The sequence below is a fragment of the Lissotriton vulgaris genome, chromosome 2_1 (assembly GCF_964263255.1).
Source record: "Lissotriton vulgaris chromosome 2_1, aLisVul1.2, whole genome shotgun sequence".
Lineage (NCBI taxonomy): Eukaryota > Metazoa > Chordata > Amphibia > Caudata > Salamandridae > Lissotriton > Lissotriton vulgaris.
In genome coordinates, this window is record NC_141687.1 from 593,190,632 (window position 1) to 593,212,834 (window position 22,203).

Genomic DNA, 22,203 nt, shown 5'->3' on the forward strand with positions numbered 1-22,203 from the left:
AAAAGGACCTCCAAACTACTGAAAATTTGCTAAGAAAGCTAGGCTCACAAATCATCACGGACTCATCAATACAGAAGACAGTCCAGTGTCTCACATACTTGGGGGTCAAAGTAGACACAAAAGTTGAAAATGTGTGCCCTTTAGAGGAGAGAGTGTCAACTAGTCTAGAAAAATGTCATCATCTAAGAAGTAATCCCAACCATCAGCTTGCCATGTTGCATCACTCTTAAGATCCATGGAATCTTGCATATATTTAGTCTCAAGGACAAATGGCCCCAAAAGGACATTAGGAAGACATTCACAAATGAACAATAGCAATCTCAACATTACTAACATGATGGTATGACAGTAAAAAATCTCTTGAAAGGAGTTCATTTTCAAAAGAAGATTCCAAGACAGATTGTAGTTGTGAGGAACTGTTTTTTTTCTTGCAGTACCCCCCCCCCCACACACACACTTTTAGCCTGTGTTTTGACGCAACTTTGATGGAGGTGTGCTGGGTCCCTGCTGACCAGGTGCCCAGTACCAGCGTTCTCTCTCTAAAACCCTACCACAATCAATACAACTTCAGCAACTTCAGCAATCACTGTAAGTCCCTAACAAATGGCCCTCCTCGTACCTAGGGCATTGGGACTAAAGAGGGTCCACTGGGGCTGCAGAACAAATTGTGCCACCCCAGAGACCCCTGATCAAGACCATGCAAACTGCCAGTGCAGGCTGCATGTCTTCGTGCAGAGAAAACTGAAGAGTCAACATGCCACACTGCCCAGTGTGCCATGCCCCCATACACTACATAAGTCATCCCTACTGTAGGCATTATAGCCCTAAGGCAGGGTGCACTATATTCCATGTGCGGACATATCTGCTCTCAGAGACCAGGAACAAAGGCTGTTGTAAGTGGAGGTGCTTCACGCCTCCCCCAGGATGACAGTCCAAGGGGTATAGTTCAAAGGTGATGCCACCTTTGAAAGATGACCCATGCATCTCCAGATAGAGGAAGATGCCTCTGACCTGCTCCACATTTTGTGGGAGGACAGGTGGGAAATTAGTTCAATTAGGAGGTGGGTCCCCATGCAGCCAGCACCACCCCTAATGTGGAGCCTAATTTTCATTTCCCACCATCTTGGTATGAGAGTGAATTAGCCAATTAGGGGCAGGGTAGACCACAGGAAGTAGTCACTAAGATGGTATAGACACCCTAAAGATAGGTAGCCCATTGACTCCTGCCTGTCACCTCCTTTAACACCCCTAAATTTAGTATTTAGGTGGCATCCCTGTACCTTACAACTTAGATCAGTGGACACAAAGAAGATAAGGACAAAAATAGCTGCTGACCTGAGGACTGAAGCCCTGCTGCAGAAAATTGGCACCAAACCCTGCCAGCTGCATAAGGACTGGACACTCGGGGTGTGGTGTCTCATCCTGCAACTGTGAGGCCTCCAAGAACCTTGGAACTCTGCAGCCTACAACACATCACCAAACAACTCTCTTGGAGTAGAAACACTACTCCCCTGTAGTCTGCAGACTCTGAACCTGCAGAATTCAGTTTCCTGACTTGCTGTTCTCCTGCAATACCAGCCCAGTGTGATCAAATCTGTCTCCCCTCAAAGTGTGGAGGCATAAGGTTCTGCCAGAGCTGTGATGCACCAATACCCGGCGTACCAGACCCTCTTCAGCATCCACTGAGACAAAGAGCCCAATCTGGACTCCAACTGCCCAGGAAACAAGCACCTGTCAAGGGACTTTGAGACCCCTGACACCCACTTCATGAGTGGCTCAGCTGTCCTGAAATCGCCTCTTCAAGCTGCCTGCCCTGTCCGAAGGACATCTTGATGCACGCCGCCCGGCTTATCTATCTGCTCCGCGCACAGCCCGCCCAGCTTGGGTGAGCTGTGCTCCTGTGGTCCTGAAGCCCTTGCGACCTGCTCTCATGAGTGGAACCCATCAGACTTACCTTTAGGTCTCCTTGTGCAGTGTGATTTCAGGTGGCCAATTCTTCATGGTACGCCATCTACCAACAACCTCAGTACCCTGCTACCGGCTGAATCAGGGATGCTCTTAAGAATCTGTTTGTGAAACATTGGGCCTGGTCTTGCTACTTACCTGAATCCTGAAAGTGAACCTCAACATCCAATGGTAAGATTTTATAAGCGTTTTCTGTTTTCTCCCGTTGACTTCAATGGTGCATAATTGCGCACAAAAGTGATTTATTTTGCAAACTTGAAAAATTCATATCTCAAAAAGTACTTACTGTAGAACAAAGTTTTTGATCTTAGAATTAAATTCTTTTTTTTCTACAAGGACTCAAGAAAGTCAATTCACCAGTTAAAAGACCATATCCACCTTAGGAACTTAAGTTAGTAGTGTATATATGTTGTTATGTTATGTTATTACCACATGTATCGCGCACAGATAGTCAAGAGTGTCCCGGCGCTGGAGCCATCTGCAGATGCAACGTAGCTAGGAAGAACTATGGCTTAATTAAAAAGCAGAGTCTTTAGCTGCTTCTTGAACAGCCTGGGGGCTTGGGTATTCCACAGTTCAAAAGGAAGGGAATTCCATGCTTCAGCTGTCTTAAAAGATAGAGAGCTGCCCCCCATTCGAGGAACCATTGCTAAATGCTGCTCAGATGAATGCAGTTGTCTTCGGGGGACATAGAAGCCAAAGCGTTTTCTAACACAGGGCGGCCCAGATGCATGCAGAGCTCCATGAGCAAGCATGAGGGCTTTAAACTGGACACGTTGAGCAACAGGAAGCCAGTGTAGATCCAGTGGGTGTTGTTTTATACTTGATCTTCCTGGGATGCTGAGCAAAACTCTAGCTGCAGAGTTTTGCATTGTTTGCAATTTTTTTAGCTGGTATCCAGGCAAGCCAATATACAACGCGTTGGCATAGTCAATGCTTGACAAAATAAGGGCACGAGTCACCATTTCCTTAGCTGAGCTAGATAGCAGTGGAAGAAACTTTCTGAGCAATTTCAGTGTGCCAAAGCACACTCCATCAAGGTTTTTGATCTGCGTGGTGAACCAGAGGTCCTCACTGAACCAGAACCCCAGATTCTTAACCGGATGGCCAACAGAATTGGGCATAGGGTACTCTGCGGGCCAGTGTGCCTCCCTAAAATGATGGGGTAAGGGTCCATGCAGAAGTACCTCTGAATTGACCTCGTTGCACTTGAGCTGCGCCAGTGCGAGCCATTTAAAGACGGCAGAAAGACAGTTTTTAGCTCGGTCCGGGGACAAAACGTTTTCCTTCCAAGTAAAGAGGAGCTGTGTATCATCTGCATAAGCTATGATCTTGGCTCCCAGCTCCTCTGCTAGATAGATTAGGGGAGTAACAAATAAATTAAAAAGAAGAGGACTCAGGGTGGAGCCTTGCGGATCTCCTATGGTCACCTTTCTTGCGGATGAGGAGAACAGCGGCAGCCTTACCTGCTGGGTTCTATCCTCGAGAAATGATTTGAGCCAGTACCATGCCAAGCCTGATACCCAATGCTTGAAAGACGAGCAAGTAGTTGACAGTGGGGCACTGTATGGAAGTTGGCAGAGAGATCCAACAAGATAGAGCCGCTCTGCCGCCTGCAACCTGCAGCCAAACATTCTCTTATCGCCTCCAACATTTCAACGAGGGCTGTCTCTGTACTATAAGTTGCCCTGAATCCCGATTGGGAAGGGTGGAGAAAGCCAGATGACTCAACAAAGTTGGCAAGCTGTTTGTAAACTGCTTTCTCACGCACTTTTGCCACAGCCGGGAGAAGAGAAATAGCTTGGTAGCTAGCTAGCGTAGCCGGATCTAGAGAAGGCTTTTTTCTTAGCTTTAGCACTTTAGCATGCTTCCACTCAAGAGGGACTGTGGCTGTCTGAAGTGACATATTTATGATGGTATTAACCTCTGGATTGACCACCTCAGCAGCCCCCTTTAGCAGCCTAGCCAGGCACGGGTCAGCTGGAGAGCTCGATTTCAGTAAGTCAAGCGGGGCAATGGGAGGGAACAGACGGATTAGAGCCTGGGATATTCAGAATAGGAGACCCTACCTGCCCAGGGGTAGTAGTCCCAAAATTGACCTGGATCACTTGGATCATATCAATGAAGAAACACGACAACTTCCTGCACCATGCCACAGAGGCAGGGCTGTCAATGCGCTCTGCGCCGGGAGTTAGAAAACTCTGAACGATAGAAAAGATTTCCTTGGAGATGTTTTTAGACATAGCAATGCGCTCCACATAATAGCTTCTTTTAGCATCCCTAATAGCAGCAAACTATTCTCTCTGAGCCTTCCCTAATGCTGCTTTGGCCAGGGGGCAGTAGACCTGTCTCCAGCTTTGTTCCAGTTTTTTACAGAACTGTTTTAGCTCCTTAAGCTTGCTAGAGTACCAAGGTTTCGAATAGGCGTTTCTTACTCGCTTGCTAGAGAGGGGCGGAGATAGATATTCAATTGCCTTTGAAATCCAGTTAGGGAAGCTCTCTGAAACTCCGCCCATATTTATGGCAGCAGTAGGGCGTGTGTCTGACAGAACCCTACTCAAAGCAGAAGGGTCAATTCTTTGAGATGGTCTGCCTTGGGGATGTCCCTCAGTAGAATAAGGTGTCTGAATGGTCCATGAGAACTGGATAAAAAAATGATCTGACCAGGCAACTTGAAGGGGTTCCTTGACACATAAAGGGAAATTGGAACAGACCGGGTCTGAAGTGTGCCCCCCCACTGTGTGACGGAGAGCTAATCCATTGGGTGAGTTGAGCCAGGGTTTGCGATTCACATAATTCCCTAGTGTCACTTGCCTCCACGCAATCAAAATGGATATTAAAGTCCCCAAGAAGTAAGAAGTTCGAGAAGCACAACTCCCTAGGGACAATTACCTCATCTAGAGCTATTAAAAAGGCTCCTGTGGGGCCGGGGCGTCTATACACCAATGTGCCACCCAACATAAAGTGGGGGATATAATGATGTAGAAGTCAAGTGCCTCCCCATCACCAATACCTGGAGTGTCCCCAAGGGTAAAGACCCACGAGTCCTTAAACACCACCGCTCTACCTCCACCTTTTCCCACTTTGTGGGCTGCCCTGGCTATTTTGTAGCCCACCAGGATGGCTAACTCAATAGTAGGGGTAGAAAATTCGTTGTGCCATGTCTCAGTCATAAATAGAAATCGAGCTGCTCCTCTGAGAGGAGCTCATAAATATCCGGGGCATGTTTTACTAACGAGCGGGTATTGATTAGAGCCACTCGAATGCAGTGCCTCTTTCAGGGTGGCTGTAGGGGAGGAAGCAGAACTAACACAAACTGCCATATTCGGTGCAAAAGCTAAAGTTACAGTTATTGCAACTCCTATTAAAATTTTCTTGGGCCACACTTAACATGATGAAAATCTAGTGCTAACAGTTCAGCGCGACTGTACAACAGGCGACCATCTGGCTTCTCAGTCTGGGCAACGTGGCTGGCACTGGCCGCTTCCAGGACACTGACGAGCACAGACGGGCTTGCAATAGGCAAGCCTTCAGTGGGCCAGCGGCGCGTCAGTGCAGCACGCATTTTTATGTGAAGTGCCCAAAACAACTAGAGCGCATCCTGCCCAAAATGGCGGGCTGAGTTGTGCACACAGGTTTCACACACGATATGTGGTGAATGCAGCAATGCGGTCATTCATTCAATTTCAATCAGTTTTAAATTCAAATATGGCTGCCAGAGTTGAAACAGATAAGAACGTATTTAAAATTATTATCACTATATTAATAGGCCCCGATTTGAACTCATGTGTAGAGCTACATTGCAGCATCCTTCATGGAACACTGATATTTTTAATTCAATTAAGTCTGTAAAAAGGGTCATTGAATTACAGGCTTTGTCAACAGAAGAATCTTGTATTATTTTTCACTTTGATAGGGTTGTATTTGGAGCTCAACCCTCTTTCTTACCAAAAGAAGTGCCTTATTTCCAGATCAATCAAACTATTACTCTCCTGACCTGTTTGCCTAACTTGCCTACCCTAGCCTAGATGTTTCCCTAGGTGAGTGTTAAGATTTTAGTTGGACAAATATATGAGCATCAGAAAAACAAAACAGTTATTTGTTAATTGCAGACTCATTTGACAAGTACCACCTACTTCTGCAATCCATCGCAAGACACCTAGGAGCATGTAAATCGATATGTTATCAACTAGCAAATGGGCCCTTAGCTTGTAAACCCAATGCCCATCCCACTAGAAGAAAAGCAGCTACTACGGATTGGAGTAGTAATGCACCCATCTTTGATATATGCAGAGCTGCTAGATGGAGATCAGCCCACATATTCACTAGACACTATTACCTCGGGTCAGATATTCTAGCAGAAGCAGAGGTAGGCTTCAAAATGCTTAGGAAGTCTCGTTCTGTTTTTCTGTGCAAGCAGTACGGTCTTCGTGCAAACAGGTCCGTTTGTGGTTGAAAGTGCCCAAAAGCTAGATTTCAAGAGCCTGTGAGCCACTCCAAGGGTCCAGGACCTGAGAGTCATGACTTGGGGATAAACCAAGTGAGCGACCTTCGGGTTAATCAGACCACAACCATGAAGATATACCATTTTGAAACCCTGATGTTATTTAGTTTTATCGCCATGGGGTTTATACCAACTTGTCACAGTGGAATTATTTGCACCTGCATGAAAACCTGCAACTTTTTGGTAATTCAAATCGCAAGTCTGAGCTCCCCCACGCTCCCACCCCACCCACCACCAACATTTCCTAGGTGTTCGTCTCACTCAGTCTAGGAAGTTTTACCTACAAATCATTGCTATCAAGCGTGTTAGTCTAATTCATTTAACGGGAGCTCAACAAGACTACATCACCCAGAATTCTTTCCTCATGAAAGCAGATGTCTGATGAGAAATAAATATTTTAGCGAAGAGATTTAAGAATCGCAAACGTTTGGAGGAATTAAAATAACGATCTGTAGGTATTGTAGATTTACTAAAAGATTTCACTGTTGTTTGCCTACACATTTTTATATTTCAATTATTTATTGTGAACTTAGCTGGAAATGTTCATTCATCAACTCTCCTACTTAAGCCCGAGGAACGACAACTTACAAAAATCGTGTTGTTGGCTGTGGGATGTCTCCGCAACTGTTGGATCATTTCTTATGGAGAAGCAAATAAAATAGATAATTACAGTTTTCTATATTGAAATATGTTTTCCTAACATATATTTTCAAACAGTATACTCCCTCAGGCATTATTTAGAAAATAAATAATATTCTCCACCCCCGGCTCACATAGCTAGATCGAAAAACTATTTAACCAGCTTCTGCTGTCTTGGATGAATGAAAGTCAGCTACAAACCCCGGACTGAATTCGACTTGAACTGCACGCAGCAAGCTCTGCTTTCATCATTCAGATTCGACTAAGGATGGATCCGGTGCCCTACCTCCCTGGGAACGCACAGCTCAACCGGCAAAGGCAAGACACTGTTTCATTTAGCAGGCCTTAAACAGAAAGGCTGAGCCATGCGCATACCGCTCACTCACACTCGGATTGTAGTTTTCTCTTACCTTACAACAACTGCGAGGGCATCTTCACGAGAGCGCATGTGAGACCGTCCAGAGCTCCCACCACAGGCATCTGGTGCGGAAACACGCTTCTATGAACTCTGCCACGCGTGGTTAAGTACGGCCGTGACAGGTACTGTAGTTTATAGCGGAGGGGTGCGTGGCCCGGCTAGAAAAATTACGCACATTAGCATGACTCAGCAGCAAACGTGTTACCAAGCCGACGAATGAGCTGTGGACGGATTACTCTGACATAATGCCCAAACTGAATGAGAAGGCAATCTGACAGCTGCCAACCTGTATTAAGAATCAGTGGTGCGCGTGCACCACAGAGGAGCGGGGGCGAGGGAGCCTGTCGTCTGAGCCGCGCTCATGCGCGTGCTAGACACTGATGGGAATGGACAGAGCAAAGGCGGGACATGCGCCGCCTTTGCCCAATTGCGTGCCTTATTTTTGTAAAAAAAATACACACTAAAGCCATTGGCAGCCGGCGAAAGCCTGATCACACGCACGAGTGTGTGGTTAGCTTTCGGAACCCCAAACAAGAGGTCTCGCGCTGCGCACTGCAACGCTAGCCATGAGACCTAAAAAGGAAGGTTTGGGCAAGGTTAAAATGGCAGTTTTAAACTGCACACACACAGGTTGCAATGGCAGGTCTGAGACATGTTTAAACAGGGGCTGGGCGAAAGATTCCACTCCGCCGGTGGTGTTTGGTCCCGTCTGCGTTCAGCTAAGAACCCAATGTTTGGGTTAAATCCCCCAACCACCGTGTGGTGGAGTTTTTTCTTATCCACAGCTTGCCAATAATAAGTTGGCGAGCTAGAGCGAGAATTTGAGTCCACTAGCGTGATTTTTGGATGCTAGAACAGCTCCCGGCGAGATTTCTCAAAGCGGGTCGTGGCGGCAGGTCGCAACCGTTCGCATTGAGAAAGCTGCTACTTGAGTAGAAAATCTACTCGAGTGGCAGAAAAAAGCAGCACCCTCTGGCCGGCTTCATGGTGCAATTTGTGCTGAATTTACAGTGCAGAACATGCTTCTGGCGCGAAAATTCAGCGCAAGCATTGCAACATGTCGAATTTCACCTGCTTGCGGTACTCGGTGGAATCTCACAGACTTTTTATGTAATTTGGTGGAATTCCGCAGAGTGAAACTCCGCGAGTTCTTCCCATCTCTAGTTTAAAGTGTTACTTAAGTGGGTGGCACAATCAGTGCTGCAGGCCCACTAGTAGGATTTATTTTACAGTCCCTGGCACAAGTACTGCCACTTTGCTAGGGAATTATATTTAGATTTAATATGCCAATTGAGTATAAGCCAATGTCACTATGTTTAGAAAAAAGAGCTCAAGCAGTGTAGAACTGGTTAGCAGTGGTAAAGTGCAGTCCTAAGGCCAACAAAAACGAATTCAGCAAAATGGAGGAGTGAAGACAAAACGTTTGGAGGTGACCAGGTAGAAAGGGCCAAGTCCAACAATTCCCAACTGCCCGAAGATACATTATTGAATAGCATGCTACTCTTTTGAAGTTTTTTTGACTATCAATGAAGACCCAATGATGCGGAAGAAAAGGTCACATACCATTAGACCTGTTTCTGCATCGTAGATTCTTTATTGACGTCATAAAATCCCCACCTGCCTACTGTTAAATTCTATGGACAGTATGATAATTTGCAATCTTTTAACCTTCTATCTGTAAAAAGAACTCGATCTGGGAGGCAAATGACAGTAAAAGGCATTGTGGGAACAGGTGCCTCCCAGGTTCTTAAAGAGATAGACTCCTTTTCTCTCTACCTGCAATGTTAGACGGACTGGCTGCATTTGTACTCTCGTGCACTCTTTGCTATTAGAAAGTTTAGCATTTTGAATGCTGCAAAGCGGTCCTATTTAACCTATATGACAACTGTATATGCACAGCTGGAAAAAATGATGCCTCGGACAGTATTCTATTACACGTGTCCACTATTACTTTCAGGAACAGAGACATATTTTACCGCAGCTTCCATCGAAGACAAGTATGTAAAAAGATGTTCAAAGGTCTGCATTATGCAGAAGAGAATATTCGACCAATAATGACTTGAGTCAACATTCCTGTGATACAGAAAAGCACGGCAGGTAGGTAAACTTTTCTCCCTATCAGAAGAATTCATACCCAATCCAAAAAAAATACATATTTTCGCCATTCATATTTGAGCAATTGAATATTAATACATTCTATAAACATGGGCCCTTTAATCTGAACACACGACCGACAAAACTATGTATAGATAATCATGAAGAGATAATAACGAGCTTTAGTTGCTCCAAGGACATGAGGACGAGCCCATGATAGATGGCTTCATGGCTTGGGGTAGAAATACCCTGTAAGGAAGATTCATGCAGTAGTGAAAGTATTTTAAATATCCTACACTTAAGAGGAGCCCTTGAAAAATGTTCAGATGAAGGGGAGAAATGTCTGTTCCTTCTTATTCCTCAGACAGGCCTTGCCGAAACAGGTAAACAAGTATAGATGCACCTTGCATAAACTGAATGGCAGTATCGAGTTTAGGTGGTAAATGAGCGTTGGTGTTCTAATAAAGTAGTAACTTCCAGCACATACAATATGTCAAAGCATCTCCATGTACATCTGTAGCCTGAGAGAAAAAAGCCAGGAAGTACATCAAATATTGCTCTAAAAGTACCTACAACTTTCAAATTGGTAGACTTTGCACCTGCTAGCAGTTCCTACATTCTTCCATCATTCACATACAACCATTTGGCGAATATACAATCAATCCTGACTGGCTTTTAGGCAAAAAGTTAAAAACGACGACAGTCTATATTAGTTGTCATCTGTGCCCAAAGGTCGGGTTATCCACGTACTTCAAGATTGATCCATCCCACGCCCTTGCACTTAGACAGACAAGGTGTGAAGTTAAGGGGAGATAACAGAACTCGGTGGGGTTGGGGGTTGTCGCTTGACAATTGATATAACTGGATCTGCTCAAGATGTGTAATTCTTCATAAACATTATCAAAGTGTTCCTCTTTAAAAAGATGCAGCCCCAACTTAGAGCCTCTGCCCCTAGACCTGTCCCCTCTCCTAAAACCTGGACATAGATGACACGACAATGGTGTCAAAAGTGGTTAACAGTAGAAACCAAACAAACCACAGCACAGGAAGATGTGATAAAGTTTCAGTACAATAAAGGATTGTAATCAGGACTGGCATCTATGTGATAGTTTATTATACACTGGATAATAGTAGATTAGTCATAATAGTGATCTCTACAATCTGAACCAGAATGGCAAATTTGGGTAAGATTAGCTAGCTATTCTCCAGCGGTCAGAATCCAGTAAATATTTTTCTAGTACTGGGATGCCCAGTGCCTTCTTCATTTATAAGGGAAATAAGAGGAGAACAGGAGAATGCTTAGTATGACTAGTAAAAAGGTTAACTCGAGAACATTTAGCATTTATGAGTTTATGAGGAAGAGTGTAGTACAAATAGGAGACAGACTTGTGCAATATGAATGCCTCTAAATGACTTTTTAATGGCTTTTTTTTACATTTATTAATATCATATCACATTGCCAGGGACATAAAACACTCATTATGAAGGTTGATGAGATAAATAAGTATAGGTACTCATTGTTAGTACCTGCTGCCAAAAAAGTGTTTTTCAATGAAGCTAATGGATGGACTTTTGATGGGGATTACATCTGTCCTTCATCCTCTTCATTCTAAAAAACAGGTCCAATTTAGTACCACTGTGCCATCAGTGCCAAGAGGCATTATCAGAATGTGCACCATATATGTAATAATGAATCAATCAATTCAAGTAACGATTTGCTTGTTTTTTGGTGGTTGTTTAGAGTGGAACAGATCATTGGAAGGGGACCAATTGCCATCGATAAGAAGTCACGTGAAAAGGGCGATAAGTCAGCACCTACAGATATGGATGCTACTGATGAGCTGAGCATGATGGGGCGAGTGGTGAAAGTGGAGAAGCAAGTGAGTATAAGGTGATGTCAAGGGAAAGGGTGCAAGTGTCACATGGGGAGAAAGACAAGACCCCTCACCTGATCTACTGTTGTCCTTCTGTCCTGTCCTTCCATAATCAGATGTACACTCTGGGCCACTTCCTAAAAGTGATCTCCATGTATCTTTCATCATTGCCTTTGCCTTTCTTCACTCCTCTGAACTTCAAGCTAGGCTTCCTATTTCATCTTTTACCCTGTCCTTGATGTCACTTGAAGTGCTTCCTCTTCTAGCTGCTTCTCTTGGTAACTCACCCCTTACCTATTGCTGCCCTTAATGGCCTACCACCTCTTTATTCTTGCCCTTAATGACTCCCTGTTTTCACCTTCCTTTTCCTTTCCAGAGGTTGCTGGTGAGCAGAAGGGCATACATATCATACACAAATTACAAAGACTCCAACCTGCCTATTCTCCAAGGAAGAAGATGTAGTGGAGTCATTATTACCTACTGGCGGATGCTGATAGGCAGTTATAGTTAGGACCTAGTTTCCATAGGAAAAATGTTTTTTGTTTTGGCAATAACTTTGGTGGCATTTGACGAATCTTCATGAAACTTTCAAAATTAGTTTAATTCTCGGTACAGCTGCTGTGTTGAACGTTTTGGGGTGATCTGTCAAGCAGGGTCTGAGAAAACGGTGGGTCTTAAAATTCATTTTCCCCATGTTAATTCCCATAGAGATTTTAGAAACTGCTACAGCCCAAACTTCTGGATGGAATTACACTAAATTTAGCAGAAAGCTACCTTTTGGTCCAGAAAGCGTGCTCGTGTGATAATTTGATGTAAATCAATGCAGTAGTTTTTTGAGCTATTAACTAAAAATCTAATTTTCTGTATGTAGGACGCAGATCCTCTATGGATCCAGCTGCGGGGGATCCGCGGCTCTGTGCGCCAAAGCAAGGTACTGATTGGTTGGCCACACCTTCACAGAAAAGTTGGGACTGCCATTTTAATCTCAGGAAACTTTCCCAAAGGCTGAAAAGTTGCTTGCATACTAATTGAAGGGGTTACGTGAGAGCTTTCATGACCCCTTGTGTGTGTTATGGAGAAGGTGAAAGCATGTTTAATGGGCAGCAAAATTCCCCCAAACTTTTTTGGGTCACTCGAAAAAAAAACAGATCCGTTGCAGGGAACAGCGTGACCCCTGAGTATATCTGCGGTTCTCAGGCATGGGCAAAATATATATATGTATATATTCTCTTACATCTTCTCAAACCCATATACTCTCACACCCATTGACACACCCTTACAGGCACTGACACACCTACTCATGCCCCATACAGACAGTCTTACACCCACACATGCCCTCTCACACAAACACCCTCTCACACCGACTCAAATACCCATAAATACACTTACACACCCACTTACATACTGATAAAGCCACTCTCACATCCACTCACATACCTATACAGAAACGCTCACACCTATTCACATACCCATACAGACAATCTCATACCCACTCCTACCATACCTATATACATACAGATATCAATTTGTATTTCCTACTCCCTAAATGTCCAAATACAAATAACAGCTTTTGGATGTGCTATTATTCATAAAAAGGCGTGATCCCTATGTGGCCATTGAAATAAGCAGGTTTCACTGTGTAACTGTGTGTATCTGTGGTGCCCTTCTGCAGATTTTTGAGGTCACAAAAAAAATTAAATTGAGTGAGTAGTCGTATAATAAAATTTATTTTCAAAAGTTATTCACCTCAACTATGTCTACATTAATTTTAAACACCAAAATAGTGAACTCCATATAAAGAATAAAATTTTTTTAATTATTAAAGATTCTCTTTTTTTTTTTTTTTTAATGTTTTTATTGATTTTTACATATTTATCCCCCCCCCCCCGGACAGGCAGACTTTCTGTTCATTAACATCATGAACTTTTCGTTGTGTTTGACATAAATAAATATACATTATAGAGAATTTACAAAATAAAATATATTCCCAGCATCACGAAAAAACCAATTAAAACAGTAGCATGAATACATTACAGTATCGATAATAAATCAGTTTTGTAGAGCTCGCCAGTGTGTGAGAGGAATCCAGATTTTCATACCCCTTTCACGTCGCTGTCTGCCTTTACGCTTATAAATAGCTGTCTCGATATTATGCACAGCTAAGAGCCTAGCTAGCCACTGTTGGAAAGTAGGTGGTAGCGGGTCTAGCCAAGCCGAGGCTAGGCATAGCCGCCAAACAGCCATAGTAACAAATATAAAATCGTGGCCGCTCTCAAGATTATCTGGATCCTCCACCCCAAGTACCATTACCTCTGGTGACAAGGCAACCTTTCTGTGAAGAACTGAAGTTAGAAACCTCTCTATACTTTGTATCAAAGGTATTAACACCGGGCAAGAGGCAAAGATATGGATGGAATCTGCCTTAAATAGATTGCATCTCGGGCAGCAAGTCCCATTACTGGTTCCCCATTTTGCAATTTTATCGGGTGTATAGTAAAGAAAAAAACAGGTTTTATAAAATTGTGCCTGGAGTCTAGTCGAAATAAGAATAGTTTGAGCTAGCTGATAGGAGTACAAAAATCCTTCTTTTGAAATCTCGAGTTTGCCTTGCCACCTCATTGCCGTTTTATCGGCAATGAGGTGGCAAGGCAAACTCGAAATTATTAAAGATTCTCAATCTCCTTAGCGGAATAGGAAACCATTGAGTTCTTGTGGTCCATGACTCCGTTTTGGTGCCACAGAAGAACCTGCGGACCTCAAAAATTATAGAAAACAATTATAAAAATAACTACATATTTCTCTTCAAAAACTTTCGAAACTTTCTGATTTTTTTCTTAGAACCCATTTAAATAATATGATTTAAAAAATTAAAACTGCACAAAAAAGGAAACTATAAATGGAAAAAAATACAATTTGAAATCACCCAAAAAAGTACAAATATAAAAATCCTAAAAAATGACAACTATATAAACATACTATAATATATTCTTAACACTATCACTTCTGCAGCAATTCCCCCTCTACGCTGAGGATCTATGAATCCTATTGTTCATGACGAGCTCAGCTCGTCATCATCACACGACCAGTGTACCTCATAACGAGCTGAGCTTGTCATGAGCATCGAAAGGGTTAAAATGTAGATATAAACAATACAACTCCACCCCCAAAAAAGTTGTTGTTATAATAAATTAACTAGAAAGGTTTGAAACATTTAATACATTTTAGAGAATACATTTTTTTAAAACCTTTGAAATTCATTGAAAAAACAAAGGTTACAGGGACGTTATAGTTAGATGCACATTTCAATCTTTCAAAACCATAGAAATTCAGCAGTTATAGTTACCTGAGCTACGCACTGCTTTTTAACTCACATATCACATCACTCATGACAGGGTCAGTAACATCACTGATTTAATCTCAAATGACATCACTGATGACATCATCCACAGAACTACTGACACACCTACTCGCACTCCCATATAACCTCTCATACACCCTCTCACCCACCCACACAAATACTCACATACCCATTGTAAGACCCATGCAACCACTGACACAGCCATTCACTCAACTATAAAGCCACTCAAACAGTCACTCACTCACCTAAACAGGCACGGACACATACACTCACTTACCCATACAGCTACTAACACAAGCAGTCACTCACCCACACAACAACTCACACAGCCACACACTCACCCATACAGTTCCTCACACACCCATTACTTCAACTATACAATCACTCACACAGCCATTCACTCACCCTTACAACCTCTGAACACAGCCATACACTCCCCTATACAACTACTTATACACCCACTCACAAACCCAAACAACTACTTACAAACGCATTCACTTATCCATACAGCTACTTACACACCCGCACACTCACCCATGCAGACACTGAATCTCTAATACAGCCACTCATGCACCAACTTACTTAACCAAACACCAACTCGAACAGCCAAACACTCACCTATGCAGCCACTAATTCGGCCTATCACCCAACCATATAGCTACTCAAACACCTACTCATCTACCCATACAGCATCTCACACACCCACTCACTCACCCAAACAGCTACTTACACACTTACACATCCACCCAAACAGCCTCTCACACACCCACTCCCACCCCCTTACAGCAACTCACACACCCACTTATTCATTCATACAAACATTCACACACCTAGTCACACATACCCATACAGGCACTCACACACAGCTACACAGACGCTCAGATGACATATATTAGAAATAGTATCACTCATTAGTAGTGCAAACAAAATAGTAATAAAATTTATACAGTAGCTTACTGTATATCTTTCAGTGTCTTTAACATTTACGAAACATTTTCACTCATTTGATGATGTCATCAGATATGTCATTTGAGATGTCACATGTCATGTCACTGATCCTGTCATGAGTATTGTATTATGTGAGGCCATAAGCAGCGCATTGCAGGGTGTACGTTATAGATATCTCAGGTGATTATAACTGCTGAATTTCTATGGTTTTGTGCGGGTGAAATGTGAGCCTAACTATAAAGTCCCTGTAACCTTTGTTTTTTTCAGTGGCTAGAAAATTATTCATTTATTGTGTGCAATTTAGCATCATACCCACGGAAGAGCAAACTCTAAATATATAGAATTGTTACCCTAATACACCAAATCATAATGAGTCATGTAAGTGTCTCATAGGTTCATAAGGCAACTGGCACGTTTAGATGGGACTGTCTCTCTCCCTGATGGAAAGAGTCCTCTTTCCAGTGCTTCTTCAACAGTCTTGCTGTTGTTTGGAAGTAGTGTTAATTCTTGTATTGCCAAAACAGTTTTCTATTTTTTTCTCAAGAGAACGTACCTGTATTTTTTCAGAAAATGTAGAGGGTGAGTGTATTGCAGAGCTGTACTGACTCTGAGCCTACGTGGCCCAGCCACGATATTTCATGTATTTAAGTTGTGCCTGATCTATAAGTACATTATGGCTTGAAATAACACTTCAGTGGGGTTGCAAAAAGTTGTGGGTTTTATAGTTAGCCTGTTCCCTTGTCCTAAAAGGTTAAAATGATGGGCAAATTATAAAAGGTATCTACATTTTTTGTTTGATGCTTCAGCCTTGCAGAATTTTCAACATTTGTCAACAGTTCTCATTTTTCTCCCTACAGGTGCAGTCCATAGAACAAAAGCTGGACCTGCTACTGGGCTTCTATAGCCAGTGCTTACGGAAAGGATCTGTCAGCTCCTTCACACTGGCAACCCTTCAAATACCACTGATTGATCAAGACCTCACGTCAGACTATCAGAGCCCCGGAGACCATGCTGATATCTCCATGTCAGCTCAAACCTTGAACTTCTCACGCTCTGCCAGTGCAAACATGGACTGAGGTGTCCAGCTAAGTATACAAATGAGGCGCACATTTAATGACTGAAAACTGCTAGCTGATAGCAGCCCAGCCCCCTTGCTTCCCTAAAACTTCTTGACTCAGGAGGAAATTAACACGTCTGCCTGATTGGAACGACAAGCGAAGGGTGTATTTATTAAAAATAATGTAACATTACTGAATGCTCACAGAACATTGAAGGAAATCTACAAGTCCAGATGGCATGCCTGACAGATGTTGGTACTGGGTGAGCAGAGGTCCCTCATGGTGATTCCTTGGAGTATGATGTCTCCAGGCTGAGTTACTTAAAGCATTTTCCATAAATGACAGAGGTTTGAGGGGGCTCCTCAGAAGAAAAAATAAAAATCTATGGAAATTTTCCAAGACGTGTACTCAATGTTGAAGAACAGAGTGGCAGGCAACCACGACTTGGCTACATGAAAGACATCATCTCCTTGGTTGCCGATTGAATAAAAGTTCTCTGCACAAAATGTACAGTGTGTGCACATCGCTCTCTGCAAGGCAGAGCAGTGAAAACCAGTACTTGAAAAGACTTGAAGTTAATGAACAGAAGCGAGCAGAAGCTCTGCGCATGGCCCACTCTACTCTGTTAAAAGCCGCTTTGAAAGTGCCTCAAAAAAAGTGAACTATTTGTTCTTGAGTATCAGAGAATTTGCTGATGCAAGCTCATCTCTGTGGCGTTTGTGCACGAGGTTTTTTTTTGCACGAAACAGGGACTAGATGTGAGAGAACTGTGGAATCTCTCCTTTTGTCTGCTTGCTTTTTCTGTGTCCTGCGGGCAGGTGCACTTGCTGGTCTGCTCTGCAGCCGGCAACTAGCGCATCTGGAAATCTGTGGTGAGAACAGCACAAATATTGATGTTTTTTTGGGCCGAGATGGAGGAATTGGGCATGGGAGAAGCACAATGTACCGTGGTTGGAGGAATGCACATGATTCCTGTCACTCCCCAAAGTACCGGTACGTCCACTGCACTATGCACTCAGGAGCAGCCATAAGCTCTATACCCGGTGTGAGTTGGGGCGCTGGGGAACTAGAGCTGAGATCCTTAGCTATGCAAGTTTTACCCCCCAAAGCAAAACCAAGGGGCATTGCAACATACATGAATGTGTTTTCATAGTTGTGAGGTGTGCTTTGCTAAGCAGGTGACCTCCTGTCTTCGTCTCTGTGTGTATTTTAATCATCCATGTTTCAAACCTCAAGGTGGTCTGGGGACAGGAGGGTGAGAGGCTGAGGAGGAATAACCTTAATGTTGTGGGCTTACACCACTTTAGGTGGGATTCAATAAATAAAAGCAGAAGTTCTGACCAAATCCATGCGCTAGAAGACAAATCTATGTAGCGATCACCGGGGTGTGTTAGGTGCAAACAACAACTGAAATGTTTAACCATCTAGTCATGCAAAGGAAACAAACTGAAAACACTGTGGCAAGGAGGATTATCATAAGCAGCAGCCTGGCCAGTCTTAAACGACCCTGATTACGGTAACTTTCTTGGCTCTGCATAATCTGTTCACCATGATTTATTTCACAGAGCGATCTTCACCATATCAGATTTAAAAATGCAAACCATCAAGACTGCTTGGTCTACAGGTCATTGAAAACACAACTTTGGCTCCGCTTCTCTCGAAGTTTCACTAGAGGCAGCTTATCCCTAGTGTCGGAAGCTTTTCACATGGAAGAAATAACGAGGCGCTCCATTTCAGAAAACTAATCAAAAGGGTTTATAAAACTGTCCACTGCATCCCTAGCCATGAAGGCTATTTGAGTGACTCTGCCCTGGATCTCCTGTCAATTCAAATGAACCAGTAATTCTGGATACAAATATTGCTTTTGTAGTTGCCTCTTTTACTGCTAACTATGCACGAGCCTTTCATGTTCTAGAGTGCTTTGAAGGTTCCAGACATTTCTTTCTTTGAGCAAGTTCACCAAATGTCTCTGGTCTAGCAAGGAAAGTATTTGCACACGAGTTTTGATCCACTCTCTAGTTACTCACACCTTACCAAAGCTGCTAGCTCCCTCAAAAACAGAACCCCGCGATTTGGACCTCCTGATGTCCCTCATCGACAAGGCAAATGATGGAAATACAGGATGGTACTTCAGAATGTCATGGCAACAGCCCCACAACAAATGAGCAGAATCGAAAAAGGTAGAGTTTAATGAATACAAATCACAGCCAAAGGCACAGAAAAGAACGGCAGCACTACAAAACCAGAAAGGCAAGAAGGGGAAAAATCACAAACTCTAGATGAAGTAACGTAACAATCATTGAAAATATGAACAAAAAGAGCCCAAAAAATCTGACAAAATCTGATAATTGAAAACAAATTGATAGTGACATAATTGTTTTAATCAATTAGAAATTATCTGAAATAATCGCTGAATTGAAAATGACTAAGCGAAAATCCACATCAATCAATTTGAGTTACTGTCATTGAAATCATATGGACAGGAAGTGATATTGAGACCGAAAGCAGATTGAAATAACCTGACAACCAGAGGGGCAGGAAGTGACCGAAAACAAATTGACAAGATGCTGGTGTCACATTCAGCTTGAATCATTCATCTGTTAGATGAATCCCTTCCTCGTCCTCTTAAACCTCATATCCACAATGTGGTATCTGGTGCATATTACCGGTGGCAAGTTTGTTCACCACAACAGTGCCCTCCCTGTCGTGGCCATACCTTCAGCAAAACCTACCTCTGAAGTAGGCCATGAGATTTAGTGGAATGTAGCAATGGCAGCTCCACGACAAGAGACATCTAGATAGTGCAGAAGCCATTGCCTCACGTCCAGTATAGCCAGGATTATAGCCATATAGCATACCTACAGGCCAGTCCAATTATGAAATGATTCCTGTTTGCAAGAGCAGGGTACCGGGCGAGTCCCCATCAGTCCTTCTCAAATGTCCAATTTATTTTAGGGATTCAACATCATCAGATCTTAGGTGCTTTGAGAATCGAACCACACGTGTGGCCTCTGCCAATTCCCAGGAAGACAATGCCGCAGGCAATGCTGTCCATCTGATATATACTATAGGCATCCTCAGTCACAGGCACCTCTCACTGCTCTGTGTGCGATGCTATGTCCTCCCAGGTGAAAGGTGCTTAGCAGCTTCACCGCTAAAGGTTCCTGCAAGGTTTTTGAACTGATATCATATAAGAAACGGCAGACAGCAAATCTGGTGTTGATAAACAGACTGTTGATCTTAGAAGGACAGACAGAATCTGGACAGAATGTCTGTTGCTTCTGAACTAGACTGCAACTTTTGGGGGACATCACTGCAGTTTGGAAAATAAGCTGAGGCATTCGAAGCAGATTCAGCTGTAGAGACACTTTACTGCTCTAGAGTGGACTTCTGGACTGAAGGTCAGGACAAGAATTGCAACCCGAAGGTGGACACAGCTTTGGAGATGAAACCTCCAGAATCTTCTACGGATTCCTAACCTTGACTTATACACCTGTGGCTAGTCAAGGGATGACAAAGGAATCCCATGTTCAGAGATGACATGTAATTCCTTTTAGAATGGCCAGGTATTCTTAAGTCCATGAGTAGGGAGCCTTGTGCGAAAGACAGCAGTAAATTAGGGCAGAGGCTTACATTTTTTATTTTTTTAGTAAAATCTGAGATATTCTTATTACTCACTCCGACCAATCAGCTATAAAACTCTATGATTTAGCCCTGTGTGATTATCAGGAGTTCATTTAACCGTTTAACCCAGACAGCATGAGTAGCACTAGCAAAAAAAAAGCCAATCGTATTCTTGATAATCAGTAGTCACACGGACACCCAATCTAGCTGTGGACTGACAAACCATGCATGAAGCTTGCAACCTATGGCCAACAGCCAACCCACCATCTTCTGGCTAAAGCACTACCGGACGGCTCACGTTACTCCAAGCTTCAAACTCTCACCTTGTTCTGGATCTGACTGCTCTGAGGTCAGAATAAGTGTATCAAGGGGAATTGTGAACATACACAGGTGAAACTCACCAGGTGAATCACATCTGTTAAAATCATTCCATTCTGCTCAATTCATTGTAACTCTTCTGCCTATTTCCTTTTCTGGAAGCCTTCTATGATCTATGGTTGACCACACTGACAGTCAAATCTGACCTCCACAATTCGAAGTTGGAGAGAATAACCCTGCGGAGACCTGTTTCAGGGAGGGAACACTGTAAGACCCTTTATCTATGATCACCACTCAGGTGAAGACTGAGAGAGCAAACAACTAACAACCCTCATTTATGTTTCCTCATCTCACTTATTGAAGGCGCTACGTGATGACGTCTTAAGAGGGTGGGATGGAGCAGGACTGGTAAAGTCCCTTTGTCCCACCCTGCTTGCCTGGCACCTCACGACACAGATTATTGCATGCCTTGTGGGAGCCATGCCCGCCTGCCATATGGGAATGTCTTGCATGTTCTATGCATGGACCACGCGCATTATGCATCCAACAGTGCCCTCACTTGTAGGTCCCTAATTCCCCCATTTTGCACTGACTGCATCGTAGGAGGTAACTCACTAACCAAGTCTTCCGTCCAGGTTCCGTCTGCCATGTCTTACCTGTGTGTTGAGCGAAGGCAGGGAATGCCTTCACCAAACTGAGAAAGAAGAACAAAAACAAAACCTAAAAACTCTAAACTTGATTAATGATGCAACTTGTTTCTGATTTTGTCAGTCCAGTACCTCACTTTAATAATTTTATTAACTTATTAACTTATTGGTTTCATTAAAATTTTCAGTAGAAGGTTGAAAGACTCAGATTCGTTTTTGGTTCCCTCAGATTGTATGTTGGCGTGAGTGAGTGCGAGTGGGAAAATTATTCAACAAGTGCTTTAATGATATTTTCTTTTGACGGGTGTACTTATGGCGGATGAAGACGGAATTGAAGGACAGATCAAGGTAAAACTGCTGGAGTGACAGATTTTTCAAAATCAATGACTTTTGCATCAAGAAATTACAGAAGAAATGTCCAAGATGAATAAATGCGTAGCTTTGAATATCTGAGTTATTGTGTAACTTCCTTTCGAGACAGTGTAATGTTGAACCAAACTGTTGTAATTGTGGGGTGCTGAGGATCAACTTAGGCCCCAATTATGAGTTGCACGGTATTTGGCCGGATTTACTTCACAGTAATTTTAAATACAGATTTACCATTAGCATGTAGTAAATCCACCCAGTACTTTACATTTAGGACTTAAACCCCATTGAAGTGGGAAATACTGCGTGAGGCCGTTGTTTCAGTGTGTAAACCTACATGGAATTCACTTTTCCAAGGGTTTATCCAAATACATTTACCACCTGCTTCAA

General features: G+C 43.1%; 1 protein-coding gene across 3 annotated transcripts in view; it reads left to right on the plus strand.

Moving 5' to 3' along the window:
- The window catches only part of KCNQ4 (potassium voltage-gated channel subfamily Q member 4), a 1,014,801-nt gene extending 992,999 nt beyond the window's left edge, over window positions 1–21,802 (plus strand). For all 3 annotated transcript variants that reach the window (XM_086955633.1, XM_086955634.1, XM_086955635.1), the window contains 2 exons: window positions 11,362–11,500; window positions 16,658–21,802. In XM_086955633.1, the coding sequence (XP_086811759.1) occupies window positions 11,362–11,500; window positions 16,658–16,876 (358 nt within the window). In that variant the 3' untranslated portion in view covers window positions 16,877–21,802. The remainder of the gene's footprint in view (window positions 1–11,361; window positions 11,501–16,657) is intronic.
- Window positions 21,803–22,203: the final 401 nt, after the last annotated feature.